The following is a 26,330-nucleotide window of genomic DNA, read 5'->3' on the forward strand; positions in this document are numbered from 1 at the left end:
TTCAAGCTGGGGACGCCATCTTGTTCGCCTTCTCGGCCCCGACGTGATGGCCGGCTACGGGAAGGTTCCAAAGCGCCGCGTACCCCGCCAGTATCTCGCGATGACCGTCCATGCTAAGGCCCCACAGCTCTTCAAATTTACCCTTGCACTGCCGAGCGCCTGTAGGTACCAGCCCTGTGTAGGACCTCCGCTTCTCCTTCAGGCATAACACCAAAGCTTAATATGTATGGATGAAGGTCAGCACAGTACTACAAAGGAATATAACGAACTACGTATTCGAAAATACCAACAAAACCGAAGCACCAGCCGACGAGGCTGGACGTAGGTACGCCTTGCCCCCGGGTGACTACAGCTTCACTCTAACTTCCCCTTCCCCTGCAGTCTACATCTTCGTCCTTTCACGGCTAGGGGGGATAAAAAAAGTAGAACCTCAGGCTGCTGCGAAGCGGTTTCCATCTCTGCACAGTCGTACCTCACCTCGGCTTGAGACGGCGACCATAAAGCAACTGTGTTCGCCCGACGTTTAGGATCAGCGGCACCGCGGCCCCGCTACGAAGGCTGGCAGCCTAGCCTTTGGCCTGTCTATCTAATGCGACGAGAAATAGAAGCAATCCGCTCCGCTGGGCGGAGAACGTCGCTCCGGAGGCTATTTCGGTTCTGTTTTCGCCTCCTGGAGGAGAATCGGGTAGCGGGATGGCGAAGTGGCTTAGCAGCTCGCGCACCTGTGTGGCCCGTACGCGTCAAGCCCTTTTTCCCATCGCCTTCGCCGTGAAAGCGCTCCCTGCTCAGGGAAACACTTTTCCGGTCCGTGTTGTCTGACACGGGTGACGGTCGTGTCTGGGTACGGCAAAAGGCTAGCTCACGCCCGCGGACTCATCCGACACATTGCGTGTACCACGTTTCCATTGGTGGCGCTAAACTGGCCTCAGAACTGCTGATGGCTTGGGATGACCGCCAAGCGTCTCCGGAATTTGAAGGTTCTTGACGCAATGCGTCTTGAACTGCGATTAACTCATCATGCGCGTGCTGTCCGTCGTACTGAACAAAGAGCAGACTTCTCACATCGTCGCCAGCACTGCCTCACGGACTACTAGCTCTCGAAAAACAAGCTGGCATGCGCGCGACGTTGAACCACGACGTCCGATATTCAAAGACTCCCCAGCATCGTTCGTACGGAAAGAATCTTGGAACGTGGTGGGAGCATCTGTTGTATTGGGCTCGGTCCGCGAACTCGCCTCCTTGCAACTTTGTTGAAACACCGTCGCGTCAGTGCCCGGAAGTATACGTACCTGACGGACGCGACCTTCCTCTGATGCGAGTCCCACGCGGTCACAGTTCATTCGTCTAAGGTTACTTGTTGAACCCTCAAGGCAGTATACTTCAGAATTCTTTCCTGATGGAGGACAGGCTTACTTGTCGTGCCCCCAGTGGGACTCGTCCAGTGTTCGTGTAACTAGCTGTAGCTGAGTACGAGGTAAGCAGCAAGTGGAAAAAACACGTAGATGATCTCCAGTAATGAGGTCGCGCCGCTATACGGCCGAGCGTCAGTCTTTGGACCTCTTCCAGGGCCAAGGACTCAGGGGCCGCGCACGTGATGGTGGTGACGCTCGGACCCGTTTCGCCGGCGAACTCGCGGTCGCGCGCGGGGATACAAGCAGAGCAGACTGTTACGACGTACAAGAGTGGCGGGTGACTCAATCATTACTGCACGGGAAGAGCGCACTTTCTTACCCTGCAGTCACCATGCAGGCGGTAGAGCCACCGCGGTGGACCCGGGGGCCCTTTACACGTTTGGGGCCTCGAAAGAAAGCTGAGTACTCGCTCCGGGAGGTCTTTGCTTTTCGGTACGAAGTCAGCAATCACTTGGCTGGCTGGCTGGCGGCCAGCATAAAACACGCGAGGTCGAGATTCGCAGTACGCACGCTGCTCGCTAGCACAAACCGGTTGCCTTTACTCTCGCCGACACTTAGCGGGCAGTATCACCTTTTCACCGCTATCACTTTTAGCCGCCGAAGGGGCGGGACCTCGCCTGGAGTGGTACACGGACAACCTCAGCCACACAACGAAGGCTAAGCAAGGCGGTCTATCTGCGTCGACGGTGTGAACAAATCCTGTGCGGCCTCTGCCCTTTCTCCCGTCCTCTGCGTATGGGTATACGAAAGAGCGGCCTCTACCGAAAGCCCCAAGGAATCACCGGAGTTCGTATCGCAGCTGAGGCGCGCCGGCGCTGGTGGCTTACACTGCCTATGGGGGGCCGCCACGCGCTCGCCTTCGGAGCCTCCTTTCGCCGAAACGAGATGCCCGCACCAACAGCAATGAGCTTCCCTGAAACAGCTTCTCGAGAAGCAATTGTCCGGGGCTGTTGTAATTTGCTGTGTGTAGTGTGCCGCCGGCAAGACCGGCCACCACGGGAGGTTTTTTTTTTTTTTCTCAGCTNNTCAGCTGACACTCCAGCCAGGCCCGGCCCACGGCTCGCGGTTGCCATCCGCACGGGCATAGTGTTCCGCGGCGCAGCCGGCAAGCCGCAACAACAAACATCCTGCTTTGTTCCCCTTCATGTTTTTCTGCCGCGACGCACTTTATTTGTGGCAACAGCCGTTTTTTCACAATTGTTGACTTCCCCAGCTGTATCGCCTCACGCCTGACTTTCGCCGGGCACGCCAACGCCGCAAATCTCGTGGCTAGCATTGGCTGCTGGGAGCGCCGTCGAATGAAGTCTTGTTACGGTTTCGAGGAGCGCCACTTTGAATCCACACCCTACTAAGAGTATCTTTGTTTGCTTGCTGACAGAATCGCCATGGCCGCCAGGGCGAAGGCAGGCCGGGACGACGAGGCCCTTCAGGCCCCGACTGGAACAACTCTGTGGTGCTTTCCGGCCTGCAAAGATGTGTGTACTTGCTGCTCAGGTTGCTACGATTGTTGTGGGAAGTGTGGGTGTTGTCCAGGTTGCTGCAATTGTGGCCCTCCTTGTCCAGGATGCTATTACTGCCTGCCGTGCGTCTGTTGTTGCTGCCGGCCAGCAATGTCCGGCCTCAGACTCGACGAGGAAGAACTAGTGACTGAACCTACTCTTGCAGACGTAGGCGCGCCTGAGGAAGGTGAAGAGCAGTTGGCAGGAGAGGATATAGAGGGAGGCGAGGAGGAAGAGGAACAGCCGCCCGAGGAATCTCAGCCCCTGCAGGATGGGGAAAAGGCAGCACGACCGAAAATAGCTACGCGAAAACGGGCTCCGGCACAGGTCAAAAAGCGGGCGGCCAAGAGTCAGCCCAAACTGTTCACCGGGTCTGCTGCGGGGAGCCCGCCGCCCCCGGCCGAAGCTTGCATCGGGCCGCCGCCGGAGGCCGGGGAAACATCGACAGAACTCGGCGAGGGAGTCTACCTTATCTACAATACGGATCAAGGCGGTTCTCTTTTCATGAAGTGGAGCAAGGAGCCCCTGAAGGGCCCAGGAGTCCTTGCGTACATCAGGCCCTCGAAGGAGGTTGGTGATTTCAAGTTCCAGAAGAAGGGTGGAGTCGAGATGCTCTGCACCGGCCTAGAGGTACGAGCGGTTACCCCAGAGTTGCTTGGTCGGATGGCCATCCGTTGACACTAGGACCAAGCTGAGCGAGCTGCGTGTATATGGTCCGCTGCGCCAGCTGCATACAATTTTTCACACAGAGCCATGTTCATATCCAGTAAGTGCTCTGACACCTAGGAGACCAGGAGTATTGTCTTCGTCTGCGCTGTGTGGCTGATTTCAGAAGGACATGCAAAGCAGCTTTGTCGCGGATCGGAAAAAGTTCTACGAAGGCTGGGCTTCTTTTTTGAAGCAGATGGACGCTTGGGAAGGGTCGCTGGTGCTGCTACCCGCAGCAGCCCTCCAACCTCCGCCGAAAGTGAAAGTGGTTATGCTGTCGCAGAAGAAAGTAGGTCGTTCACCAGAGAGATACCTTCCCACAAGCACGGTCTCTGGCGGGAGAATGGTAGCGGCTTACGTCACTCTCAGGGTGCGTCTTAGTATCTCGTCTTAGGCAGTTAATCGGCAGTTGGATGTGGCTTTCTTGTCGCATAAGCGCTTCTTGTGGTTCAGTGACGTATCGAAGTAGGCGGCCGACTTCTCCGGACTGTTCACCGCAGTGACGGTGTGAGGGCAGGCACTTTCACTCGGTTTATCGTGACCGTCGGGCTACCGGTGATGATTTCCAACATCGAACATGTTTGCAGTCAATCTGGAGTTGCCTGATCGTCTTCGTCGCGACGGTCGGTTGCAAGCAGTGTGTCAGCGCGGCCACTGCACGATCCTGACGACGCCAGGTGGGTAACCTGATTCTCTTTGTGTTGCGCGCAGGTCTCCACCTTGGGTGTAGAGGCGCCGATCACGAAGGCGAATGCTGATATGCTGGCTGTTGTAGCAGACAACACCACCAAGTTGGATGTGCCTACAATGGAGCCGTCAGAGTTTGTTGCTGTTGCCAATAATTTTGGTACGTCTGTCAGCTTCGCGCCGGCAAAACACTGACCAGACTTGGTGTGTCGCCTCCACACCTTCCGGTCCTACACCAACTGCTCAAAGGACTCAGTGTGAGTTCCACTGTCGCGGTCACGCGTGTACGCCATACCTAGATCCCTGGTGTGACCACGGTCACCGTGTATTTTTCGGCTTGGTGGAAAGTGTTTCCCCGCTCTCCCCTACGCCGCTATCCCACACATGTAACAGAGCGTGGTCCGTTTCCGGTAAAAAAGCAAGTGGCCAAAGGTGTTGCTACGCATTGGCTGATGCCGTTTGCTTCGTGGGTCTTCACAAAGGGCCGTCGGTGGAGCTCAGTTGCGGTTGTCCTTGAAACAGTGAAGCGATTTCCGTGTTGGATGTCACTCGCGCGACGCAAACTTCTGGGCCACTCTCCTGTGTAAGATCATGGTGAGCATTGAGCGGCCTGCAGCGCTTCCACGCTTCCCCTGGCTGAGGTGCGGCGAGGCCTGCGGATGGGGTCTATCGAAGCTCTGTCTTCAGGAAGGATGCGGTAGGCCGTTATTTAGTGTAGGTGGCCGGCGATACGAGTTTTGCAAGCTGCAGCGACGACAAAGTCAAGGCACTCGGTACACGGTCCGCTATGCGGTCGTGCAACGTGGTTTCATGACAGTTAGATGCCGTTCGCTGCGCAGCGATGGCGTAGAGGTGGTCATCTCTTCGTACAAGTTTCCGTCTCAAAGTGGCTTGAAGAAGTCAGAGTAATGCGCCGACTCTGTAATCAGTGTTCTCGAGGGAAATCCGGTGGATGTGCGCCCTCGGTCGAAACGTGTCTGAAGCTGTGGTAACGTCGGAGAGCGGACACGAAAACGAGTAAACCTGTACACGTTTTCATAGATGACCCCGCAATTGCCGGATGGGAGTCCTAGTGCGCATTGGGGTCTCTGAACTCTGTGTGGGGAAAGTCGCACTACGCCTCGGTAACGTCGTCCCAAAATGAGAAGAGAAGGCCGCCTTCGCATGCCCCTTCGCTCTAAACGTTCACTCGAATGCGAACAACAACCACAAAAAAGGATCGCCTGTGAAGGCGAGAAGGGTCTACTACAGGGATTGCACCGTCAAGGAAGAAAAAACGGAGCTGAATTGACAATACATGAATGTTATTAGTAATGGGCCAAAAGTTGTACCAACTGAACGCCAAACTAAGCCCTTCCGACCTGGTCTGTGTTACTCAACCATGCAATAAACGACCTGTGGGCGCGGCTTGTCGAAGGGGCTACACGGTGCTAACCACATCGACAGACCACTCTCCGTAACGCATTATCGGGCTGCGCGAGCTCCACTAGCTCTTGTTCACATAACGTGATTTGGCCCGGCTTACAAATATATTAAGTACGGGTGCGAGGCACGTATGCGTTCATGCAGTCCCGTCGCACGTACATGTATGCCAGCGTGGTGGCTGGCCATTGTTCAACTACTTAGATGTCGCACGGACGATTCTAGCAGGCAGAAGTTCAGCAGACCTGCCTCGTGACATTTCAATGCGAACACTGCGTTGAAGTGCGGCGCTTAGGTAGCCAGACGTGTGACGCCAACTACCAAGAGCATTGGTGCTGGATTGACAAAAACAAAAACAGGGTGGTCGAGAAAAAAAGGCAGCTCGTCCTGAACTCGAACTCCTGGGTACCAGCGGCATTTCATAGAGCACCTTCGGGATGGGGGCACTTTTTCTAGCCGGAATTGAAGTGGTCTCAGATCCAGGGTTGAGCCGTGCGGGCCGAATCGAAACCTGGTTTCTGAAGACTGTTTGCTGGATGTTTTGTATTCTGTGTCTCGGCTCGAACCTTCTGCTGTATCTCATGGAAAGCCTGCTTCATGTTGTCGAGAGAAGAGAAAGACGGGGGAAATGCGGGCGGGGGGGCCGGAGTGGCTGCCGCTGTCCTGGATTGTGGAGAGCAGACCTGGCCGGCAAAGGGGCTAGGGGAACAGGTTGTTGTCTGCGGAGAAAAGGTGTCATCTGTCGGCCTTCGTCCACCGTCCAGGGAGCCTTTGTGTGTCGCCTCAGCTGCTGGAGGTAACGCGAACATCTGAACGCCAGTCGAGGCGCGAGGGGGAGCCCAGTCAGGTTGCGTCCCCTTCGTAGGCAGTGTGCAGCCGCCCTCCGGGTCGGCGGCCGACTGACACCCCGCCTCAGGAAAAACACCTGCAAGACGTGCTCGGATTTGGTCTGCAAGTTCATAGTTGCCCCTGCAGATCCTATGCTCCGGACGCCCGGTGTCGTCACAGTTCCTTGTGTTTTGTTGTGGCCCAGCTGTGCCGGAGAACGAATCCGCTTGTGTCGGTAGCACCTCACCGTGCAGATAATCTTCGCGCTTCGCAGTATGGAGGGCTGAAGATCGAGAGGAGAAGTCTCCCACCAGCGGAGAGGTGCTTGTGCTCCACCCGCCACTGTTGCCTCTAAGGATGCTGAGACTGGCGGTCTCGGCCTCGTCTAACGACATCGGTGACGCGGCAGCGACCTGGCTATCGCACGAGTCTGCTAATGTTAGCTTCCGCAGCTGGGCAATGAGCGCCTGTGTTGCCGTAGGGTAGCCTTCGCAGTCCTGCAACGCTTGCCTGTATGTTGAGCTGGAGTCGGATGGCGCTGTGGTGTCTCCGAAGATGTCGTCTGCTGGATGTCCCCCGAAAACACCTGGTGAAGCAACGGACGGCGAGCTGGAGTCGACAACAGGAAGCGTCGCAGTTGTAACCTGTTCGTGCAAGTCCTGCTGGCTCGTTGGTTGGAGGCTGACAGCGAGCTTTACTGCAAGATCCAACACAATGATGATTTGATCAACCGACAGCTGGCTTACTTGGGGACCGATCAGCTGCTGCGCCAGTCCCATGATGAGAGCTTGACGGAGGGTGTCACTATCCAGCAACTCCTGAAAGTCGCTGTTCGGCTGCAACGCGTCTTCCTTCTTTCTGGCGCGGCGTTCCCTGCCTGGTCGGCTGATCCTTAAAGGGGACGACGGCTGGCCCAAGAGCGACTGCCCTGCACCAGTCTCAGCGCTTCCGGAGTTCTTTTTACTCTGCTGTTTCGGCGTGAAAGGATGTCGTTTGCTGGGCAATGCAGGGTCTAGCACACGCATTGGCTGTGGTGTGCGCTCAGCTGAACTGCCAGGGGTTGCTGCAGCAAGCTGCTGAGCAGGACTGAGGAACGCAGTTGGCGTAGCTTGGTGTTGCAATGACATATCGGGGACGTTGTTCGACAAGGGAGACATGGGAGAGCCAACCCATCGGTACATGCCGTTGGAGGTGCTGTTGTCCGTAGGCCCCCATATGGATTGAATGATGGGATTAGCGTACGGATGCCGGATCTCGTCGATCGAGTGCGCGAAAGGACAATAGTGACGATCACAATTTGGAAACACAGTACAGATTTTTGTTTTATACATCAGAGGGTGATAGAGCTCTTCTTCTTTCGAGTGGGCGAACGTGCAGCTTCTGCCCCTCGTGCAGTGACGAATGAGGCTCATCTTGCTGTTGGATCGCCTGAACTCGATCCCAGGGCAGAGGTGGGGGCTGCAAGACAGAGAGAGTCGCATCAGGGAGTATGGCGTTGCAGCCCCATCTGGCCCGGAAGAAGACCATCACATGTCATGCAATACCACAGAGTAGAACTTACTCGTAGATTATCTCGTATGGGTTCCTTCGCTGCCAGGTGAGACAGTGCGAGTGTGGGCAGGCATCTGGGTTGGCGCAATGCGTTCTCTGGTGGTTTTCGCACAGCTGTGTCCGGAATGTCGCCAGTTCCACCTCCGACAAAGTATAGTGCCTCGTTGTTGGCGGTGATGCTGGCGGCGGGGGGATCCGCGGCGGCGGCTTCACGGTCGGGGCTGGGGGTGGAACGCCAGCTCGAGAGATGACGTTGAGCAGCGCTTGCTGGGACTGCATCTTGGATCTGATGTGGAGGAAATTTTCACAGACCGGTGCACTCCTTCGGAAAGGATGCAGCAGGGGCCCGCCGACTCTCAGTCCAGGGACGCTGGTGATCGTGCTGGCCTTCAGGCGACTGAGGTGAGTTATGGAGGTCTTTTAGCTCCCCTAAACAACTAGGCTTTCACAGTTGGTAGAGACACTTGCTGTAGAAAACTCGTGATCTGATGCCCGAATCCTTGTCAGCAAGGTGTTGGCCAAGGGGGGACCTGTGTGCGCAGCGACAGACACAGTCCGAGGATGTGTCGAGATCTACGGTGTGAAAGGGACGCTTTTTTGCGCGGTTGGGCTTGCGCATCTTTCTCTCAAGCCCTGCAGCCGGTTGCTGACCTAGCAGTCTTACTTTGTCCGACTCTCGCGTTGGTAATTTCGACCTTTGGGCTGAGCTGAATCTGCTCGGGCAGAGGTTGACCTGTCAAATGACTGCGATTTCTGTAACCCAAGTGAAACTCAGACAGGACGGAAGTTTACGCGAGTCGCAGCTTTTCTCCACTCGTTTCAAACAACCTTTCTAGGTGTCAGTCGGCTCGAAAGCAGATGGAAGGCGCAGGTGCTGCTTCGGAGCGAGGTTCTGTATGCAACGGCGTGGACATGGTTCTCCGTGGCATGTGCAAAGGGAAAAAACGCGTTCCATGCAAGTGGAAAAATCCTTAGTTGGACAGCGATAGAAAAGGAAAAACGCATGGAAGCAGCGGATCAAAGTAGCCAACACCTGGAAAGCAGAAGACGATAAGGTCCAAGTGATTCACGGTTCGGACAATCAACGTTTCGCTGTTACAGGGGAGCCCCCTACAAAGCTAAATTCTTCGAGACAGACGGCAAACACTATTGCAAAAAGATGACCACCGTAATTGCTGCTGCCCTGAAGCAAGTCGGCACCCGCTCACATGCCCAACACAAATTTGCTTGGGAAAACCAGACACTACAGCCCTGAGAATAGGGAGCAGCACAACGTGAATACCTTCAATGTGGCTGCAGAATGTGACGTCAGTGCACACTGAAACCCTCTGAGGTTCCCTTGACAAGTATATTACTGAAACTGAAGATGGTGTGAGTCCACTGACATGAGCTCGGATGGCCGTCCCAACAGAGACATTGAAATGATGGAGATCAGCCGCAACCAGGCAAGGGGCTGCAGATGTTTGACTCCAAATGCCACTGCGCCGCTGAAGATGCGGTTCGGCTTTTGCGCGAGCGGGGCCGGTCTGTCATTCAGCGGGATTTTCGACGACATGGCATTCGCAGCACCCTCGACGACCGCACACGATCCCGGGCGGAACGGCAAGCTGCATACAATGTGTGCCTTCTGCCGAGGCCACACAGGCAAGTCAACTTTATGCGACTGCTCAAGACCCGTCGCTCCGCGCGCGGGTCAGCACCCCGCGTGGGCCAAGGTTGGGGCACGGGGCCCTCTGCCTTTGCAACTCAATGGCGTTAGACTAGTTGGGTGTGAAGCAGCGGCCCTCCGATGAGGCGCCGGCGCGTAGCTGGTCATTTCTTCAGTTAGCTATGTTCGGTTTGCTTTCAGTAAGACGATGACGGGCCACAAAAGCTACCGTTAAGCCTGTCAGTTGGGCCCTCTACCATGGTGTCGTACCCAGGGTCTGCCTAGCACTGCTGTCTCACAAGGGGGACATTGGTGCACATTACGGGAACGAACACCCTAGTGGAGCGCGACCCCAAGCTGCTACACCTGCTCCGCTTCTGCATTTCTGTCAGGACTGACGTGCCTGGTTCTGGAGCCAGCATTTCACAGCGCAAAGCTCCTGTCGCTTACGACGGAGGGCCGCATCTAAACAGCAGATCCGCGACGTTGAGAAGAAACCAGAACTGCAGCAGATAAGCTGAGCCGCGGTCACGTTCGGACCTGATGGAAGACTTGCATTGTTAACCAGGCTCTAGCCAGTGACAGAACTGTAGAGTAGACGGTGGCGCCGTAGGACGGTTTTCGATGAGCAGCCGCTTCCCCTTCTGATGCGAATGAAACCGCGGAGGTGTGAAGGAACCGGGGTGGACCCGGTCCTTCGCATTGCCGGATTTCTACTGGTGTACGGGGAAAGATTCACGCTCCCAGCCCGGGCGGCCCGAAAACACGGGCCACGAGGTGGGAAGCGCGGGCAATAACAGTCGGGGCCGGTTCACGAAATAAATCCGTATGACCATCCGTCGCCACACTGTTTTGGAGGAGGCCTCCTTCACCCGGGCCTGCCAGAGGCAGAGCGCGGCCGAAGATCCATTTTACCGGCTTGTGTACGCGTCCGGGTAACGGGTGCCGGACGTGGTCGAGCGTCGTTACACCAGAACAAGTCTCCCGGGCGGTCCAGATTTCCGATGTATGTTGCGTTATTTTCACCGACCTGTTTCCGCCCCATCGTCTTTTTCTTCCGAAACTCACAATGCGCGGACTAGTGCTGTTGCAGGTCGTCCTAGCGATTTCGACCGCAGTCGTGTGCCAAGATGTAACTCCTGAGTACCCCGAACGCGGGCTAGAGGACGAGCCAATAGAGGAAGACCAGGAGCTGCCAACAGAGCCCAGGGAAGAAACAGCGCAGGTGCCGGCGGCCGCTCCTGCCGTATCAGTTCAGCCGTTGACCGTACCTGCCGCTTCCTACGTACCAGCGGGTGTGCCACCCTCCGGCGTGATTTTCTCTAATGGCCCTGCCGGGAACGTCCAGTCATTCCAAGTGCCGGGCGCCGGTATGGCTCTGGGTGAAGGAAAGAAGGTAAAGAGGAGAGCCCGTCTACCTCAGGCCGGCCGTGTATTTCAGACAACTTGCGCAGATACCATTCATTCTAATCAACAATGTGGCTGCCGGAGCGGCAGGCGGTAAGCTCTTCCCTCGACAGAAGTGTCTTCGGACGATTGTCGCATCCCGCTCCAACCAGGGACGGCACCAGCGGCCTCTTCTGAGCAGCAAGAAAGTAAGAAACTCTAGACTGTTGCCATCTGTAGCTCGGTACCATGTCCCCCCAGTGGACAGACTCTGCGCGAACACAATGGGACCTGGCTTCGTGTATTCCGCAGCGTAAGCATCAGAGTTCTTTTCAAGATAGCGTCATGCCCTATAAATCTGCAAATTACAGAAGACATTTGTGTGAACCAAGTGCCGCAGCAGCAGCGAGCTATGGGGCGGGTCAGCCACCTATGGCCGAGGGGGCTGAGAGCCAGCCGCACACGGAAGGAGAAGAAGCTTTTGAGGCTCCTCTTGAAGAAATTCCTCCACAGGAATAAGAAAATCTCCGTGTACTTCACACTCCCAGTTGAGTGCTGTGTCGCTCGAAAACTGCCTGGAGTGTGGCGACAAGAGTAAAGCACCAATCGGAGATTGACTGGTAACGTGCCATGCTCACAAATCCTTCGCAAGAACCTGCTGGTGCTAAGAGTACCACTGCATGAATCTTTTCGCTCTCGCCCCACCAAGGGATACTTCCTTGCCATTTGATGGACCTTCTGAGTGTGGCTCCGAACGGCCGCCGTTCTGGCGCTGTGACGTACTGGGGCAGAAGAATAAAGATCTGCTACCAGATCCGTATCCTGGGCGGTATCTCTCTACTAGTCGTCCTTGTAATATAAGTTTACCACCGACTGGTCCGGATTGGGCCGGAGTCTTTCACCTCCGCTTGCCATTAGGCTTCCCAGTTGGGAGTACTCGAAAAGTCGGGATACCTTTCATCTGCCTTACACTCGGATAGCCTCGTATGGAAACTCCCGGGTTTTCGCGCCGGAGCTTTTCGAAATCCTCACGGCTGAGGCTAGAGACACCCTCTAGGTCAAGCGCCTTCAGCGAGGGAGATGACCTGAGAAGAATTTCTATCGCGAGTATGCTGGGCAGACGGCTTCCTGCACATGGAGACGGCGACAGAATAGGTGGTACGCGCCTCTCCGCTTGAGGTTTTTCTTAGGCATCTAAGCTGGCGAGCTGTTTCTTGGGCTCCCTCTGGCGTACCTCGGAAGTCCACGGCCTCTAGCCGGCTGCAGCTTTGGTTCTTCACCAGAGACAAAATTGCCTCATCGTTAAGGTTTTGACTGCACGTTACCGCGACGTATTGAAGGTATTTACAGTTGCGGCTCAGCTTTATCATCAAGTTGTGCCCGATTTGAGAGTTTCCGCTACTGTCCAGCTGGTGTCATCATGGATCAGAAACCCACACAGCAGGAGGGGGACCCAGACCGGACAGCTGCCGCCAGGGGAGTCATCGGACAGTTTCTGGGCACCGGAAAATGAACTGTCAGCAACGGTACCACAGCGGGGCAGGTTCCTATGGCTGCAGACAAATGCGGTCGAACTGAGAGAAGCAGGCCAATTCTAGAAGGCTTGGCGGGTGCTTTAGCCCGCTAATAAGGACACACGCGCTATAGGAACCATATACGTGGTTAAACATTTGAAGCTGAGCAAAGCGGTGAAAGGAGATGTACTTGGCACTGACGTACGTGTTTGAGCCTCGGAAGCACTTCCACAGCAATTGCCACACCTTCGTCGGTCAAACCGGCTCCGCACCTAGATATGTCGAGGTATTCGATTCCCGGATTTCCAAAGCATATCGACGCCAGACCCTGGGCGCAAATATGTTTTCGCTCAAATACTTGATGTACAGGCTCTCCCGGGACGGCGTGCCACGCCACTAAGGTCTCCAATGTGCTTCCCGAATCGCCGTACCTGGTCCCCAATGCTCCTGCAGTCCGAAAAGTCTACTTCCCGGAGGTTCTCCAAGTAGCGGCCCAAGACATAGAGACCTGAAACATATCTTTGGACGCCGGACGAACTAGAATCTACTGAGGCACACGAAGATTCCTTGCTGTTGGTCCCGGCTTCTTTACTTCTGCGGATTCACTCCGTACCTTCGTTTGTGAGCTGGCTACACCCGCTCAAATGCAAGACTTCAAGTCCCGGTGAGGAGGTAATGCATCCCACCCTGTACGGAAAGCGTAACTGCCACCTTCGACGCGGTATTCCGTGAGAGGGCACCTTTCCTAGGAGCCTCCGCGGGCACGAGCCTTACATTGGATCGGTGACAGCAGTCCGGCAGCCCGAGAGACGTAGAACCTTCAAGGCCTGAGGGAGCACAAGGACGAGGTGCGGTTTCTGTTTTCCGGACAGATACAAGTCAGTTTTCTCCCCTTCGTAGCCCAGGCCCCCTACCTCTAAGTTTTGAAGGAAGACAAGTGAGCTGAGTTCTTTTGTGTGACTGAGATCCAGCGTAGAGATCCTGGAGCAATTGAACCAACACGCGACCAGAACTGTTCCATAGACATAAACCGTCGACCTGATGGGCCGGAGTCTACGTTTTTGGTGTCCACCTACTTGTAACAACTGCCAATAACACTAGCCAATGACTCGTCGACTTGGCATCTTGCCAGTTTCAAAGTTGAGATGTTAGGACAGGATGCCAGGAGCTCAGTCAGGACTTGCGGGGTGATCCAGTTGTGATCACTGAGGTTGAGACCCGTGACTTTTTGCAGTCTTTTAGTCGCTGCATCAGACTTCTCCGTGAAGTAGTATTCTCTGTTGTGCACGGTCCGAAGATCTTGCATCAGAAACGCAAGGTTCTTGTCGTCGTAGCATTCGTTAGGCAAACATTCGTCCTCGGATACGTCGGAAGCTGCACCGTCGTCGTTCGTAGAAGCTCCGTCATCAGAACAGGGGCGTGCCTGCAACGAAGAGAGCGTGGAGACTAAAAAAGGATTACAAGAGTATTCTGACGCTAGCGACGCCGGGCTCGTGTGTCCAGTGCGTGTGCTTGTCTAACCTCAGGCGGCCAGGTTTTTTGTGAAAATTCTGGATTGATTTCTTGACAAATACTCTTTGCTGTGGCTGTTTCGGCCAGTCGAGAGACGCCGTGTAGGTGTGACGCCTCTTTTTTGGTGGATGCCTTGGAGACCGCTTTTTCTTGGAGAGTCCCAGGAAGCATCTCGAGGTGTTTGGTACATTGGTTCATAAAGCTCGAGAGACTGTCGATATGTGCCATCTCGACAGGCTGAATCCGAGCTGCTTGCTTCCATATTTTCTGTATTTCTTCCTTTGTAAGGGGACAAATGCCATCTCTTTGCTTCAGCTGGCAGAGCTTCGAGGAGACCCGGTGCTGAGATGCGATTGACAGTCCCTTCGCAACTGAAGGTGCTCCGTGACCCAAGCTGGCAGCAGGAGAGAAGCGGAGACCGTAGTTACTTTTTATCCATGGTTTGGGGACACTTTCGCTCCACGTTTTCTCGCCCATTTTGAGGTGTTTCGGGCGGAACTGGTTGGACCCGCGTGGTAACTGCTTTCCTCAGGGCAGGTTCGCGATTTCCATCGAGAGTGTGAAGCTCTCACTGAAAGCATTGAACACTTTCAAGTTTTGCTTTGCCAAGAGGCGTCCAACTGCAGGAGGAAAAAGCTATCTCTCGCACTGATCAAGGCCCCAGAAACTACAGCGCTCTCCATTCCAGCACTTCCCCCCCAAAACAGTACCGATCGTGGGGCCCCCTTGCGAAAGGTACCCTTTGGGACTGGCTTTCTCCCACGCTGAATCGATTGCAAGCAACCTGAACTGCCATGGCACTCCGAGGCCGCTTTTGCGTTGCCTAGGGCTATGTGTCGGAAGAAAGCTTCCGCATTCAGGTCAGGTAAGTAGTAGTAACTCGCGGCTNNGCAGCAGTCATCCCGCTTTAGCCTACGTGGATATCTGCGAGCACACAAAAGCAGCAGGACTGCACACACTGGCTACAACGCGCACAAGCCTCGCGGACTGGTGCTTATAGAAGGTTGTGTGAGGAGATGGGCAAATCTGCAATGAGATGTATGGGCCCGCTGTACTCATGTCACGCAGTACTCGTGGGGACCCCCATCAAAGCTCCGTCAACCTTTGTCCGCACCGTGACCTTTATGAGCAGCTGACCGCGCTGCCACTTTGTCTGCTTGCCCCTGAGAGCGCCAGGGCCCGAAGTCACCAGGATGCAGGGATTTCCGTCTAAGGTCACAAGAGACGACTGGGTGGTGCCTTCTCAGATAGTGAATCGATCCTTCTCCAGCTGCTGAGGAAATGATGCTTCTATATGAGTTTCACAAGCCCGACTGCCGCTTGCTTCTGTGTCTGTATCGGCGGAGTGTGCCGGAAAGTACAAGACAAACCGGTAGCATCGGCGCCAGGCCGCTGGCAGACAGATTGCTTAAAGCACCTCCTTGTACGCTAAACGCTGATCACTACGTTTCTGTTTTGGCAGTCCTGTCGGACAGGCCAGGCAGCTGAGGCGCAGGCGACCTCAGTGCAGTGTTAGTCCGGCCGGAGCCACGGCAAGGTATAGGAGCATAGTATGAGAGCCCGGGCGGAGAGGCCATTACACGAGCTCTCTTGCAGCGAACGAATATTTTTCTTCAGGAAGTGGTAGGCCACGCAGGAGACTGCCCCTGACCACTGCCAGAACAGCCGTGCTACCCCGTGTGTGCATGTAGCGTCGACCCCTTTGCAAGAGGGGAGTGGCAGACACAAGACTGGGGCGCGCTCCAAGTGGCGTTTCTCTCAAGTGCACGCCAGAACTCATCACAAAGGCCAAGAACGTTTAGCCTACTTTTTTCCTTAGTGGCGGAAGGCGTTTCCTTTACCTGTCCACGTAGTGCCGGAGATGGGCACTTGGCTGCCGAATCAGCACGAGTCTTTGGAACTCAGCGGACAGCCGGCGGAAATCACAGCTCAGCGACAGCAGTTTACAATCTCTTTCAGGAAGTATGCCATTGCCGTCTCCTTGAGTGACTTGTAGCAGCATCGCGCAACTACAAACCGAAGTCTGGGACAGCGAGCGAGCGGGGGCGGTTCGAGTTGCCAGTCAGGGTGCGCCCGTTCGCAGCTTGGTAGGAGTCCGCCCGGACAGAGGTTGAGCAGAAAAGAGAAGTTCTCCTTACGTTTAGCTTGCGCCTGTCCTTTGTCACGTGAAACTTTAGCGGAACGAACATTACTCCCTGCGCCCCTGATGAAGGTGTAAGAGTGACACTAACCGGAGCAATTTGGGATACGCCGTTGTCGGCGCTAGCCGATGCCCAGCGCTACCTCCGTAATCAATCAATACCTTAAGACGACCTTTCACGGGGAAACTAGGCAGCAGCGCAAAGTCCAGGAGAGTGATGCGGCAGCTGAAACACCGTCTACGTGTCTGAACCGTCGGCAAAATGGACTGACAGTCGGATGACTGAATCCGATTTCAGGGAAGTTGCTTAACGGTTTTTAGCACGCGCGCACTTCGCATGTCCAGTCAAAGCTGTGGCTTTTCTTCTTCCGGTTGTCGTGAGGGCATCTGGCGGTGGTGTGTCTTCTAGGCTTATCGTCGACGTACATCTGGTTGTCGCAGAACGCCTCCGTCCTCCTTCTCAGTCCCGACTGGAATCCGGTCCAAACTACTTTATTCCAAGAACAGCCAAGGACCTCCACCTCCTGAGGCGCACCCAGGGCGGACCTTTCATGGCCTGTAGTAAAGTCGAAGAGTCAGATAAGGTACGGGGAGAACCTTGCCAGGATGAGCTCTCTCAACTTTTTTTCCCATCTCTTGTCTTTTCTCCGAGGTTCGCTATGATTTGGCCACGGCTCCTTGGCTTTTCCACCCCGGGGGCTCTCGCTCTCCCTTGTGGTCTTTCACCAAGCGACTCCATACGTTGCTCGTCGGTTCTGTGACCCGTGGACTCTTTTTTTTCTCTGCGTCGAGTTTTGGTTTTATGAGCAAGTTGACTAGTCTGCACTCGCATCCATCAGTCCAGCTCATTGAGTGAGTCGCAGGTGGTTTGTACTATTCTCCGTTCCCGTACGGTCAGCGGACGAGCCCGCACAGCGGCCTTCATTGGAGTGTAAGCAGACACACACTTCGAGACCTTACTCCACTTTTCTTTTCGGCCCGGAGAGACTACACGCGTCTACTTCCTGTCTGGCCGGCCAACCTGCATTCTATAAGGACCGCGTCTGCGAGCAAAATTCGTACTTTTTTGCAAGGTGTTTGTCTCCGGTCCAAGCTTTTTGCAGTTGGTGCGGTGCTCAGGGTGCCTACAGTTTTTCCGCCGGCGGAAACGTTACACCGGCAACTTTTTCTAAAGTGTAGCCTCCATGACGGACGGTAGGATATCTGCATCATCCTCTCCGGAATCGCGTTCCCGTTTCTCTTGGGTTGTCATGATGCCAGCCCTGGTCTTGTCATTCCCCTGGTGGCTCGGGTGTGGTGTAGGTCCCGCATGAATCTTCCCTGCCTCCCTCGGCAGCGCTCTGATGCTTTATGACGTCAGAATGAAGCCGCTTGATCGCAGCCTGTGTCTGAAGCAATTTTTTCAGTTCGGCTCAACTTCTCGCTGACAGCGATTCCATGGTATGCGCATTCATGACTCTTTGCTGGTGCAAGGTTCCCATCGTTTCTCTTGCTCACAATCGGTGTTGCGTTGGAGAAGAACAAGGGCTTTTTTTCTTTTTTGTCAGAGACGTTCCTTCGTTCTCGGCAAACTGTTTACTACTGCTTTCACACTGGTTCTAAGGACCTTTGGCATGCCCGTGCTTCAACGCTGCGATATGTCGTCGGAATAATGGCTACTGTCTTGTAGTATACGAAGGACACTGCGGATCGCATCGAAGACATCGCCTTCGTGTATGCTTCTGTTTCTTCCGTAGAACCCGAGTAGCGTCGACTTTTTCATGCAAGCATGAGTCTTATTCGGTGGGAGGGCGCCCCTTCGAAGGAGGGAAGAAGGCGAAGTGATTTGACGGTTTGGTCTCCATCTCTCAGGCAACGTTGTATGGTACTTGGGTATCAGGTGGAGTAAGGAGGTCGAGAGAGATGTCTGGGTTTTCTTCCGTATTCCTCATTACCTTCACAAAGGCATAGCTAGTATAGCATCCTTGGTGCATTTCCTCTCACACATTCGTATGTCCATCTGCCCACTCTCTCAATGTTTCCATCATGATTGCCAGCGAACATGACGAAGGAGGGGGAGGAGAAGGAGGAACCCCTCGATTTTATTCTCCTTCTCCATCGGTCCATGCACCTCCTGTCATGACACCGGAGATGGTCTCGAGTTTTGTCTTGGAATCTCATCCTACGAATACAGTACGGAAGGAGACGGCGGCAAGCCAGGTGAATGCTTCTTACTACCATGCAGAGACTCCCGCGAAAGCACCACCTTCATCATCACCGTCGGCATCTCTCCATCCATCATGCTTTCTTCGTAGTCGCACCTCTCAAGTATGTCCCCCCGTCTCTCGACTCGGTTCTCCCGCATCTTCTTTCGTCACTTCCCAAAGTGTATCAGGATTGACGCATGCTCCCCACCCACAAGCCTTGGGCGTAGTTTATGACACTTCATCGGAAGGGAAGTCTCTTGAGAGGGGGAGGGCGGGGCATCGCCATACGCCAAGTCAAAGTAATGGTATCTCAAAGGACGCTCTTACTTCTTACGGCAACGCCGATGATTCCCCGAGTAGTGCACCTCAGATCTCACCGTGTATCATTTACTCCGGGAACGAAGGACATAGCGGAAAAGAAGTAAGGCCCTTCCTTACTTCAACAACTTTTTCAGATGTTCCTCATTCTTCTTCTTCCTCGTTGTTAAAGGATGATAAGGATTCAGGAGGTTACTATGTGACTTCTTCTTCGTCTTCTCCGTGTCTTCCTGGCTTGCATTTCTCGGGTTCTCCTCAAAGCCACCAAGGACAGTTAAGAAACCCGTTAGTCTCCCTATCTTCCGCTCAGGAATTCCAGCAACGTCCCTCTCAGTGTCTAACGCTCAAATCGAGTGCTGATAGAAGAAGTTCATACGACGGGAGTGGTGGTGTCTCCCCTCCTGGCATCACAGATAACAGACGATCTCCGTTTCCCCGTAATACCAAAGGAGAACTGCATGAAATGTCATCTTCTTTCTTCTCCAACTCGTCAACAGGACCTGTAGGGCATCTTCATCATCATGAGGAATATTCTCTTGGAACAGTCCGAAGTCTCTCTGAATCTCTGTCTTCGGGACATCTCCCTCATCATCTTCCTTTTCAAGTGGACGCACCGCAGACAGCCTTATCTGCATGTAGAAAGGGCCGGGGTGATATACAGGAAGAGAGGACATCTCACACACCTACTCTTCGATCAAAGAGACCTCTCTTTCTTCCTCCTCTTCCTCCCTCTACTAATACAAGTATACCCTATTCTTCTCTTTCGACTTCTCCTGCTCTTGTGGTCTATCCTTCTCCTTCCCTTGGTAGAAGCACGAGCATCCATTCCACTCCTGGGAGTTTTTCTTCTTCTTCTTCCTCTTATTCTTCTTCAAGATCTGACAACGGAAGAGATCTATTAGATAAGAGGAATCAAAGCTATCATAGCTACAGTCATAGCAGGGGTGTGACAGGTGATGATAGAGGTCTAGCTACTTCAGCTTCACCCCCCCCGCCATCAGGATCATCTACCCACTCCAGTCGTTTCTCAGAGATACAACAACCTGATGACCGTGAACAAGAGCACACGACAGTCACTCCTTCGACAGTGGGAAGTCAGAGAATCTCTCTTTCGTCTTTCCGCTCTTCCTCTTCTTCTTCTCCTCCTCCGCGCTTCACCGGGTCTTCTTATAATGCCACGACCCCCCTGACCACCTCTTCACATCATCCTCCAGATACCTCGACAACAACAGCATCCCCTATGAAGATGACGAGGGTGACGAAAGAAGATGAAAGGGAAGGAGTCTTCATAAAAAAAGGAGAGGGAGAAGGAGAAGGAACTGTCGACAATAGGGTCATCATGGTAGATGGGACGAATGGCGTCTCACCCCACACTCTCCCTCCGAGCGTCTCTTCAGATTTCATCAGAGGGTCTCAGGAAGAAGAAGCACGTATAGTACCTCTTTCTTCAGCGTGCGAAGAGAAGGAAGGAGAAGATGAGAGGTCTTCTTCCCAGCGTCAATCGTCTCTTACATACCAACCTCCGGACACGATGAAAACATCTACTCCATGCATGCTGTCAGCAGGAAGGGCGGAGCGGTCTTATAAGGAGACCTCTTTCACCCTAAGTAAAATACGTCGAGACGCATCTCTCCGTCCGTCTCTGGCACCTCTACCTCTTGGCCGCATGATGATGCCTCAAGAACATCTCCCTGTAATGACGAAGAAGGATGGTGGCTATAGTGAAGGAGAAACAAGAAAGGAAGGAGAAGGACAAGGTTCCTCTTCAGTTCGTTCAGTGCAGTCGACAGCTTTATACATCGATTCACAACAGAATGTGGGTTGCCATCGCCTTCATCACCCCCCTCTCTCATCCTCCTTCGATCGTCACTATTGTGACCGTGGTGTCATTACACGGAGTTCTTCCTTCTCGGGCTCGTCTTTACGACTCCCTGGTCCTTCTACTACTCCCGGGACATATGATAATAGATCTTCACCGTCGAGATCTCTTAATTCTTCACTTCCTCTCACAGACCGTGAGGAACAGAAGCGAGAACATCTTTCGGAGGAATATTGCGTCTCATGTGATTCCTCTTCTTCCCGGTCTTCAGCATCTTCTTCTTCTCCTCAGAGCCCTACAAAGGATATAGTAGGACCTCCACTTTCACACCAAGGAGGAAAGAGTGATGGCCCAGCTGTTGAAGAAGGTCGCACTCCATTTTTGAGAGAGATAGGAACAGACCTCCATTCAGGTGTATGTACTGTATCTCAGGATGATCCCCTGTCATCCGCTCTCAAGACCTCTCCCTCTTCAAGCCAAGCTAAACCAGAGCAGTCTTCTGATATGAGTAGGAGTAGGAGTAGTAGCAGTAGCAGCAGTCGAGGGGCCGCCGCCGCCGCACCATCAGCATCATCTTACTCGTTAGTTCAAGCGGATGATCGTCTGGTGTATGTACAGCGTCATGATGATTCGATATCATCAGCATCCGGAGATGGAGGACGTCATGAAAGCTTTGAGAGCATAGAAAGTGTTATATCTCTATTACCACCATCGTCACGTGAAAAAACAGCTACAGCAGATGGAGGGGATTTGGCTTCTGCTCTTCGTCATCATAGTAGTAGTAGTACTCCTGCCTTTCCTATTATGACGACGACGTCGGCTTTCTTCTCTCCTTCGTTCGTTCATCATGGTGACCCTCGTGAACTTCCTCATCTTCCTTCTCTCCACCAACCCCCTCCTGGTTCAGATCAGAGTAGCCTTTTGTCTTCTCTCATAGAAGGAAATGCCGGAGGAGAAGGGGGAGAAGAAGAACAACAACTGAATGGACTGCTACTGCAACATCATGGCAGATATCACCCGGGGGAGAAGAAGGAGAACAACAGCCATATCGTGTCGACTACAGTTGCAGATCTTAGTCACCATGTGACACTTGGTCACCAGACCATAGGAGAACCGCCGATTACAGGAGGTTGGACGCGGGAAGATAGAGAAGAAGTCGTTCATAAGAAAAGCCAAGGCGACGATGGAGGAGGAGTAGTAGTAGAAGTAGAGGATGGGTTGGTACGGTCAGAAACAAAGAAGGAAAGAGAGGTAGAAGAAGAAGAAGGAAATCCAGTGAGTTCGCTTACACCCCGAAGAAAGCTGTTTGAGAGGAAGTCAACATGTGAACGAGTCGAGACTTTCTTATCTGAATGTTCATCAGGGGAAGTTAGCTTGTTCGTTCAAGGAGCGATCAATGCCGCTAAAGAAGAAGTCGTTGTTGTGTCAGGAGATAAAGCAAATGGAGAGGTACATGGCGAAGGACATTTATTGGCTCCTCGTGCCACAAGGGGGAGAGGAAAAGAGTCGTTTGCCTCCTCTTGGTCTTCTGGAGAAGGAGAAGAAGAGGCGGTCTTTCTGTCTGTACATAGAAGCGTCGAAGATGACGGTCGTCGCGAGATACTCAACACGTCAAGTCATGTAGATGGTTTATCACATTCGGAGGAAGAAGTGAGAAGAGATCTTTCAACAAAGAAGACGACACAAGAGGAGGAGTCAAGAAGAAAAGAGCATCATCATGATAATGATGAAGAGTGTCAGAAGATTATGAGGGGTGAGGGCAAACAGAACCTAGGTAAAGGAACATGTCTCGGGGGAGAAGGTTTCATACCGTCTTGTGATCCTTCATTTCATGTACCTTTTCAAGAGCTAGCTCATGATTCGACACGTTGGGGTGATACCTGTGATGGCCCGAAGGATCGAGGGAGTTTGGACTCTTTAGGTAGACATACACCTAATGTCTCTGATCATCTTAGAGAAGGACGAAGAGAGAGAAGACGAGAAGAACCCCCACTGAACGAGACACAGGAAGGGGCTAGTAAGACGGTTTCTTCTTCTTTTTCTCCTTCTTCAGGGAGACAAGAGGGCGGAGGGATCGGCAGCGCGCCATCATCATCCTCATCATCCTCATCATCATCCTTGGAACCACGGACACAACAAGGGAGAGTTCCTCTTCTTATACCTAAGGAGGGACTGAAGACACATATAAATCCGGTCGTTTCATCGGGTGGTTCTTCTCTTCTTTCATCTTCTCTTCCTTCTCGACCAGAGGCCGATTCTCAACCATCAGTCTCCTCGTCCTCGTCTTCCTCATCCTTCCTTCACGTCACAAGCGGAGGGAATATTCCTCAAGGACACACCACCCACAGTAACGCTCTATCTCGGCCTCTCGCCTATTTCGACGAACAAACAGGCTTGTGCTTTTCTTCTTCTCCTCGCCTTCTTCAACACCTTCATCAGTCTCCTCCTCATCATCCTCCTGTTGTTGCTCCACATTCTTCTTCTTCTCCTCTCCCTTTTCTTCCATCTTCATCATTCTCCTCATCTTCGTCCATATGTCCATCCTCTTCTTCTTCTTCTTCCTTACCTTCCCCAAGACGTTGTTATGTCGTCCCCCCTCTTCCTACCTTTCACTCGTCTTCTTCCTCTTCATTCTTGCCAGTGTCGAAAGACGCTGCTGTCTCTTCTTCTTCTTCTTGTTCCTCTTCTGTGACTTCAGTCGTTTTTCCACCATGCGATCGTAACCAACAAGACCTACTCCAGACAGCTGCTGCTGGGAAGAAGAATGGAGATGTATGTACACCTCAAGCCAGTCCACCAATGAAAGAGTCGAGAATATCTTATCCGTCTACTTATTATCATACTCCCTCCTCCTCTCCTCGTTCCCTTCATGAGTCGCGGCCCACCTCTTCGTTATCACACTCTCTACAACACCCTGGTCCTCATAATCCGATGCAAACCTCGTTCATCTTTCCTGTCCCTTCCATTTCTCACTTACCTGAGAATCCACCTCATAGCTTTCAGTGTCCTCATCCTGACATGATGTATGTAGGATCTAAAGATCTACAGCAGCCGCATCAAGAAGGTGAGAATCAGAAGCAGAAGCAGAAGAAGGGTCAGAACCAAGAGACCCATAGGAATGGTGAGAATGATGGTAGTTCCCTAGAGAAGCAGATGATAGGTGGAGTTGTTCGAGATCTTCTAAAGGGAGAACAGAATACAGGAGAGGGAGACGGCCGAGGAGGAGTTCCTAGGGTGTATGATTTGCTTCAACATCAGATTTCCTCTTCATCTTCTTCTTCTTCGTCATTGATCCTTGAAGAGAATGTCTTAGGTTCACCAAGAGGAGGTAAGTACTTCTTCAATCATCCTTTCGATCCTTATCATAATTCCTATCATCAAGGAGCTTCTTTCTCTCCTTCCTCGAGTCGAGAGCAACAATCTTATCTCTTACAAATCTCTTCACTTCCTATTACTTCCTCGATGGTCTCTCCGACATCTCCATCCAGCCAATACCACTACTATCCTCAGGGACAACAGCCACCCCCTTGTCCTTATCTAGGGGTGGAGCATCTGTCTTTCTCTCTAGGTCATCATCATTCACATAATATCTCTAGCTACCATCAACCTCATTCTTCATCATCTTCTTCTCTTCCTTCCTCTCCTCAGAATCCTCCCATGGGGGGGGGTGTATGTAAGCTATCGCCTCGTGAGTCATACCAACAGCAACTCGCCCCCTCCTGTAGAGAACAGTCATCTCTCATTCCTCAGGTGTCGGAAGGGAGAAGGCAAGATAAGTCTTTAGGAGATGAAGACCCAGAGTGTCATGAGAGAGGGGCTCTGTTTCCTCATGCATCTGTACACCGTCGTGATCAAGAAGAAAAACAGAAGGGATCTACAGAACAACAGAGAGGAGATGAAGTGATGGTCGATTCGACATATGAAAACGAACAACTTGTCAGGCAGAAGAAAGAAGACCTTCTTCTTCTCCATGATAAGAATCTCCCTTCTCTTTATCATCACGGTCAGCATGAACATTCTTGTACCGAGATAGATAAGGAACAACTAGGCCGTCAAGACCAACCGTTACGTCTTGGAGAAGGAGACAAGACAGGCGGGCAACCTCACCCCCCGCCTAGTAGTCGTGAGACAAAGAAATCTCATCATCATCATAATAGGAAAGTTGACGATCCTCAAGCCCTTCATCATGCAGCTGTCATTGCATGCGTTAATCGCTTAATTCAGTGCTTCCCATCGGGAACAGAACTTCATAATGGCTATGGCCCTCTCTCTATTCCTGCTTATTGGCTTGCCTCCTACGCTCCGACGTCCTCAGATATACGAAGATATGCAAATGCTGTCGAGTCTCTTCTCTCTTCTTCTTCATCCTTTTCTTCTTCTTCTTCTTTCTCATCTTCTCTCAGGAACGATGGAGATGCGGTTGCTTCTTCTCAGAATCAGAAGACTTCTTCATCTGTTGTTCCATATATTGTCGTTGAAGAGAAACTAAGAGAGTGGGTAGAGCTAGGTGGATCTCTTGGATTTCATCTCTCATCCCCCTCATCGTCGTCTTCTTCTCCTCCCCCTTGTCTAAGTCAGCAGGGCCCTCATCCTCATTCTAAGGAGGATCCCGGAGGTTCGGAGCATCAGCGTCATCTTTCACAAACCATCACTACGACAACAACGCCAACCCTCTTCGATCTTCATTTAACAGGAAAGCCTCTTGCTTCATCTCCCTCTACCTTTTACGTCGTCCAAGATGTCGTAGGCAAAGGAGCTCATGGAGCTGTCTTTAGGTGTAAACGTTATAGAAAGTCTTCCTCGAATACAACAACAACGACAGCAGGGAATCGCCTTGCTTCTTCTTCTTCTTCTTCAAAGACCTCGTCGTCTTTATCGAAAGAAGATCCTTCCCTGAAGACTCAAAAAGGAAAAGAGAAGAAAGAAGAGAAACTCGAAGAATCCTCGTCTACAGGAGAGAAATTATCTTCTTCTCCGACTTCTTCTTCTACCGCTCCATCCACGGCAGCTTCTTTCTTCACACGCCCTTTCTCTCGGCGTGTTTCTTCTTCCTCTTCTGCGAAGCAACAACAATCGAACTCTCAGCGGGCCTCTTGTTCTCACCACCCGACTTCATCTCCTACGCATCCTCCACATCCTAGCCCCCAGGAACCTCCCCTAGTAGAGAGAGCTTCAAGCTCACAAGGAGGAAAAGAAAAAACAAGTCTCTTGACAGATGAGAAGGAGTCGCCTAATAAAGAGAAACGAGAAGGTGAAGAAGATGAAGATGAAGATGAAGAAGAAGATGAGTATGAAGAAGACCAAGTCGCACTGAAAATAATCGATCTCGATGCTGCCTTACAACTCCAAGAGAGCGGAAATCCACATCAGCATCATCATGGAGGTGGGGGAGCTGATCAGCCTCCTCACCTCATGAACAGTTCGAAACAAGCACGGTGGAAATATCTCAATCAGGTCATGAAAGAAGTACAGTTTCTAGAGAAATGCCAACATGAAAATATTGTCAAAATGTATGAAGCCTTTCAATGGCCTCCATGTTACCTTGTTCTCTCCATGGAACTACTCCCAGGGGGATCTCTTAGAGACCTATATGCATCTGCTGGGCCTCTACCTGAACCCATCATTGCAAATCTCATGCAGTAAGAAAAGAAACTCTCTATCTATCTATCTATCTATCTATCTAATCTATCTATCTATGAA

The 26,330-nt window shown here is 52.7% G+C and overlaps 5 protein-coding genes across 5 annotated transcripts; 3 read left to right on the plus strand and 2 right to left on the minus strand.

Annotated features, from left to right (window-relative positions):
* Positions 1-2,012: 2,012 nt before the first annotated feature.
* CSUI_008030 (uncharacterized protein) lies at positions 2,013-4,750 on the plus strand. The gene is made up of 3 exons (XM_068068169.1): positions 2,013-3,541; positions 3,744-3,989; positions 4,331-4,750. The coding sequence occupies exons 1-3, from the start codon at positions 2,798-2,800 to the stop codon at positions 4,499-4,501; spliced, it is 1,161 nt and encodes a 386-aa protein (XP_067919854.1). The 5' UTR covers positions 2,013-2,797; the 3' UTR covers positions 4,502-4,750.
* Positions 4,751-5,585: 835 nt separating this feature from the next.
* Positions 5,586-9,523, minus strand: CSUI_008031 (zinc ccch type domain protein). Its single transcript, XM_068068170.1, has 3 exons — positions 8,772-9,523; positions 8,118-8,637; positions 5,586-8,014 (listed from the first exon to the last, which is right to left on the minus strand). The coding sequence occupies exons 2-3, from the start codon at positions 8,384-8,386 to the stop codon at positions 6,202-6,204; spliced, it is 2,082 nt and encodes a 693-aa protein (XP_067919855.1). The 5' UTR covers positions 8,387-8,637; positions 8,772-9,523; the 3' UTR covers positions 5,586-6,201.
* Positions 9,524-10,759: 1,236 nt separating this feature from the next.
* CSUI_008032 (uncharacterized protein) lies at positions 10,760-13,114 on the plus strand (the record flags this gene model as incomplete). The annotated part of the gene is made up of 4 exons (XM_068068171.1): positions 10,760-10,765; positions 10,849-11,151; positions 11,210-11,454; positions 13,025-13,114. The coding sequence occupies 4 exons, from the start codon at positions 10,760-10,762 to the stop codon at positions 13,053-13,055; spliced, it is 585 nt and encodes a 194-aa protein (XP_067919856.1). The 3' UTR covers positions 13,056-13,114.
* On the minus strand, positions 13,105-14,686 carry CSUI_008033 (leucine rich repeat family protein; the record flags this gene model as incomplete). The annotated part of the gene is made up of 6 exons (XM_068068172.1): positions 14,230-14,686; positions 13,732-14,125; positions 13,570-13,636; positions 13,430-13,482; positions 13,269-13,342; positions 13,105-13,163 (listed from the first exon to the last, which is right to left on the minus strand). Coding segments are annotated over exons 1-6 (1,062 nt in total), but the record flags the coding sequence as incomplete, so codon positions are not given.
* Positions 14,687-16,686: 2,000 nt separating this feature from the next.
* CSUI_008034 (ste kinase) lies at positions 16,687-26,259 on the plus strand (the record flags this gene model as incomplete). Its single annotated transcript, XM_068068173.1, has 1 exon — positions 16,687-26,259. A coding segment is annotated over exon 1 (7,926 nt), but the record flags the coding sequence as incomplete, so codon positions are not given.
* Between the last annotated feature and the right edge of the window lie 71 nt (positions 26,260-26,330).

This window comes from Cystoisospora suis, assembly GCF_002600585.1.
Source record: "Cystoisospora suis strain Wien I chromosome Unknown contig_4383, whole genome shotgun sequence".
Taxonomy (NCBI): Eukaryota; Apicomplexa; class Conoidasida; order Eucoccidiorida; family Sarcocystidae; genus Cystoisospora; species Cystoisospora suis.

Coding starts and splice junctions, on each gene's coding strand:
- CSUI_008030 (XM_068068169.1), top strand. CDS start 2,798: ATGGCCGCCAGGGCGAAGGCAGGCCGGGACGACGAGGCCCTTCAGGCC. Junction 3,542..3,743: donor TGCTCTGCACCGGCCTAGAG/GTACGAGCGGTT, acceptor GGCTGATTTCAG/AAGGACATGCAAAGCAGCTT. Junction 3,990..4,330: donor CGGCTTACGTCACTCTCAGG/GTGCGTCTTAGT, acceptor TGTTGCGCGCAG/GTCTCCACCTTGGGTGTAGA.
- CSUI_008031 (XM_068068170.1), bottom strand. CDS start 8,386: ATGCAGTCCCAGCAAGCGCTGCTCAACGTCATCTCTCGAGCTGGCGTT. Junction 8,015..8,117: donor CCATACGAGATAATCTACGA/GTAAGTTCTACT, acceptor TCTGTCTTGCAG/CCCCCACCTCTGCCCTGGGA.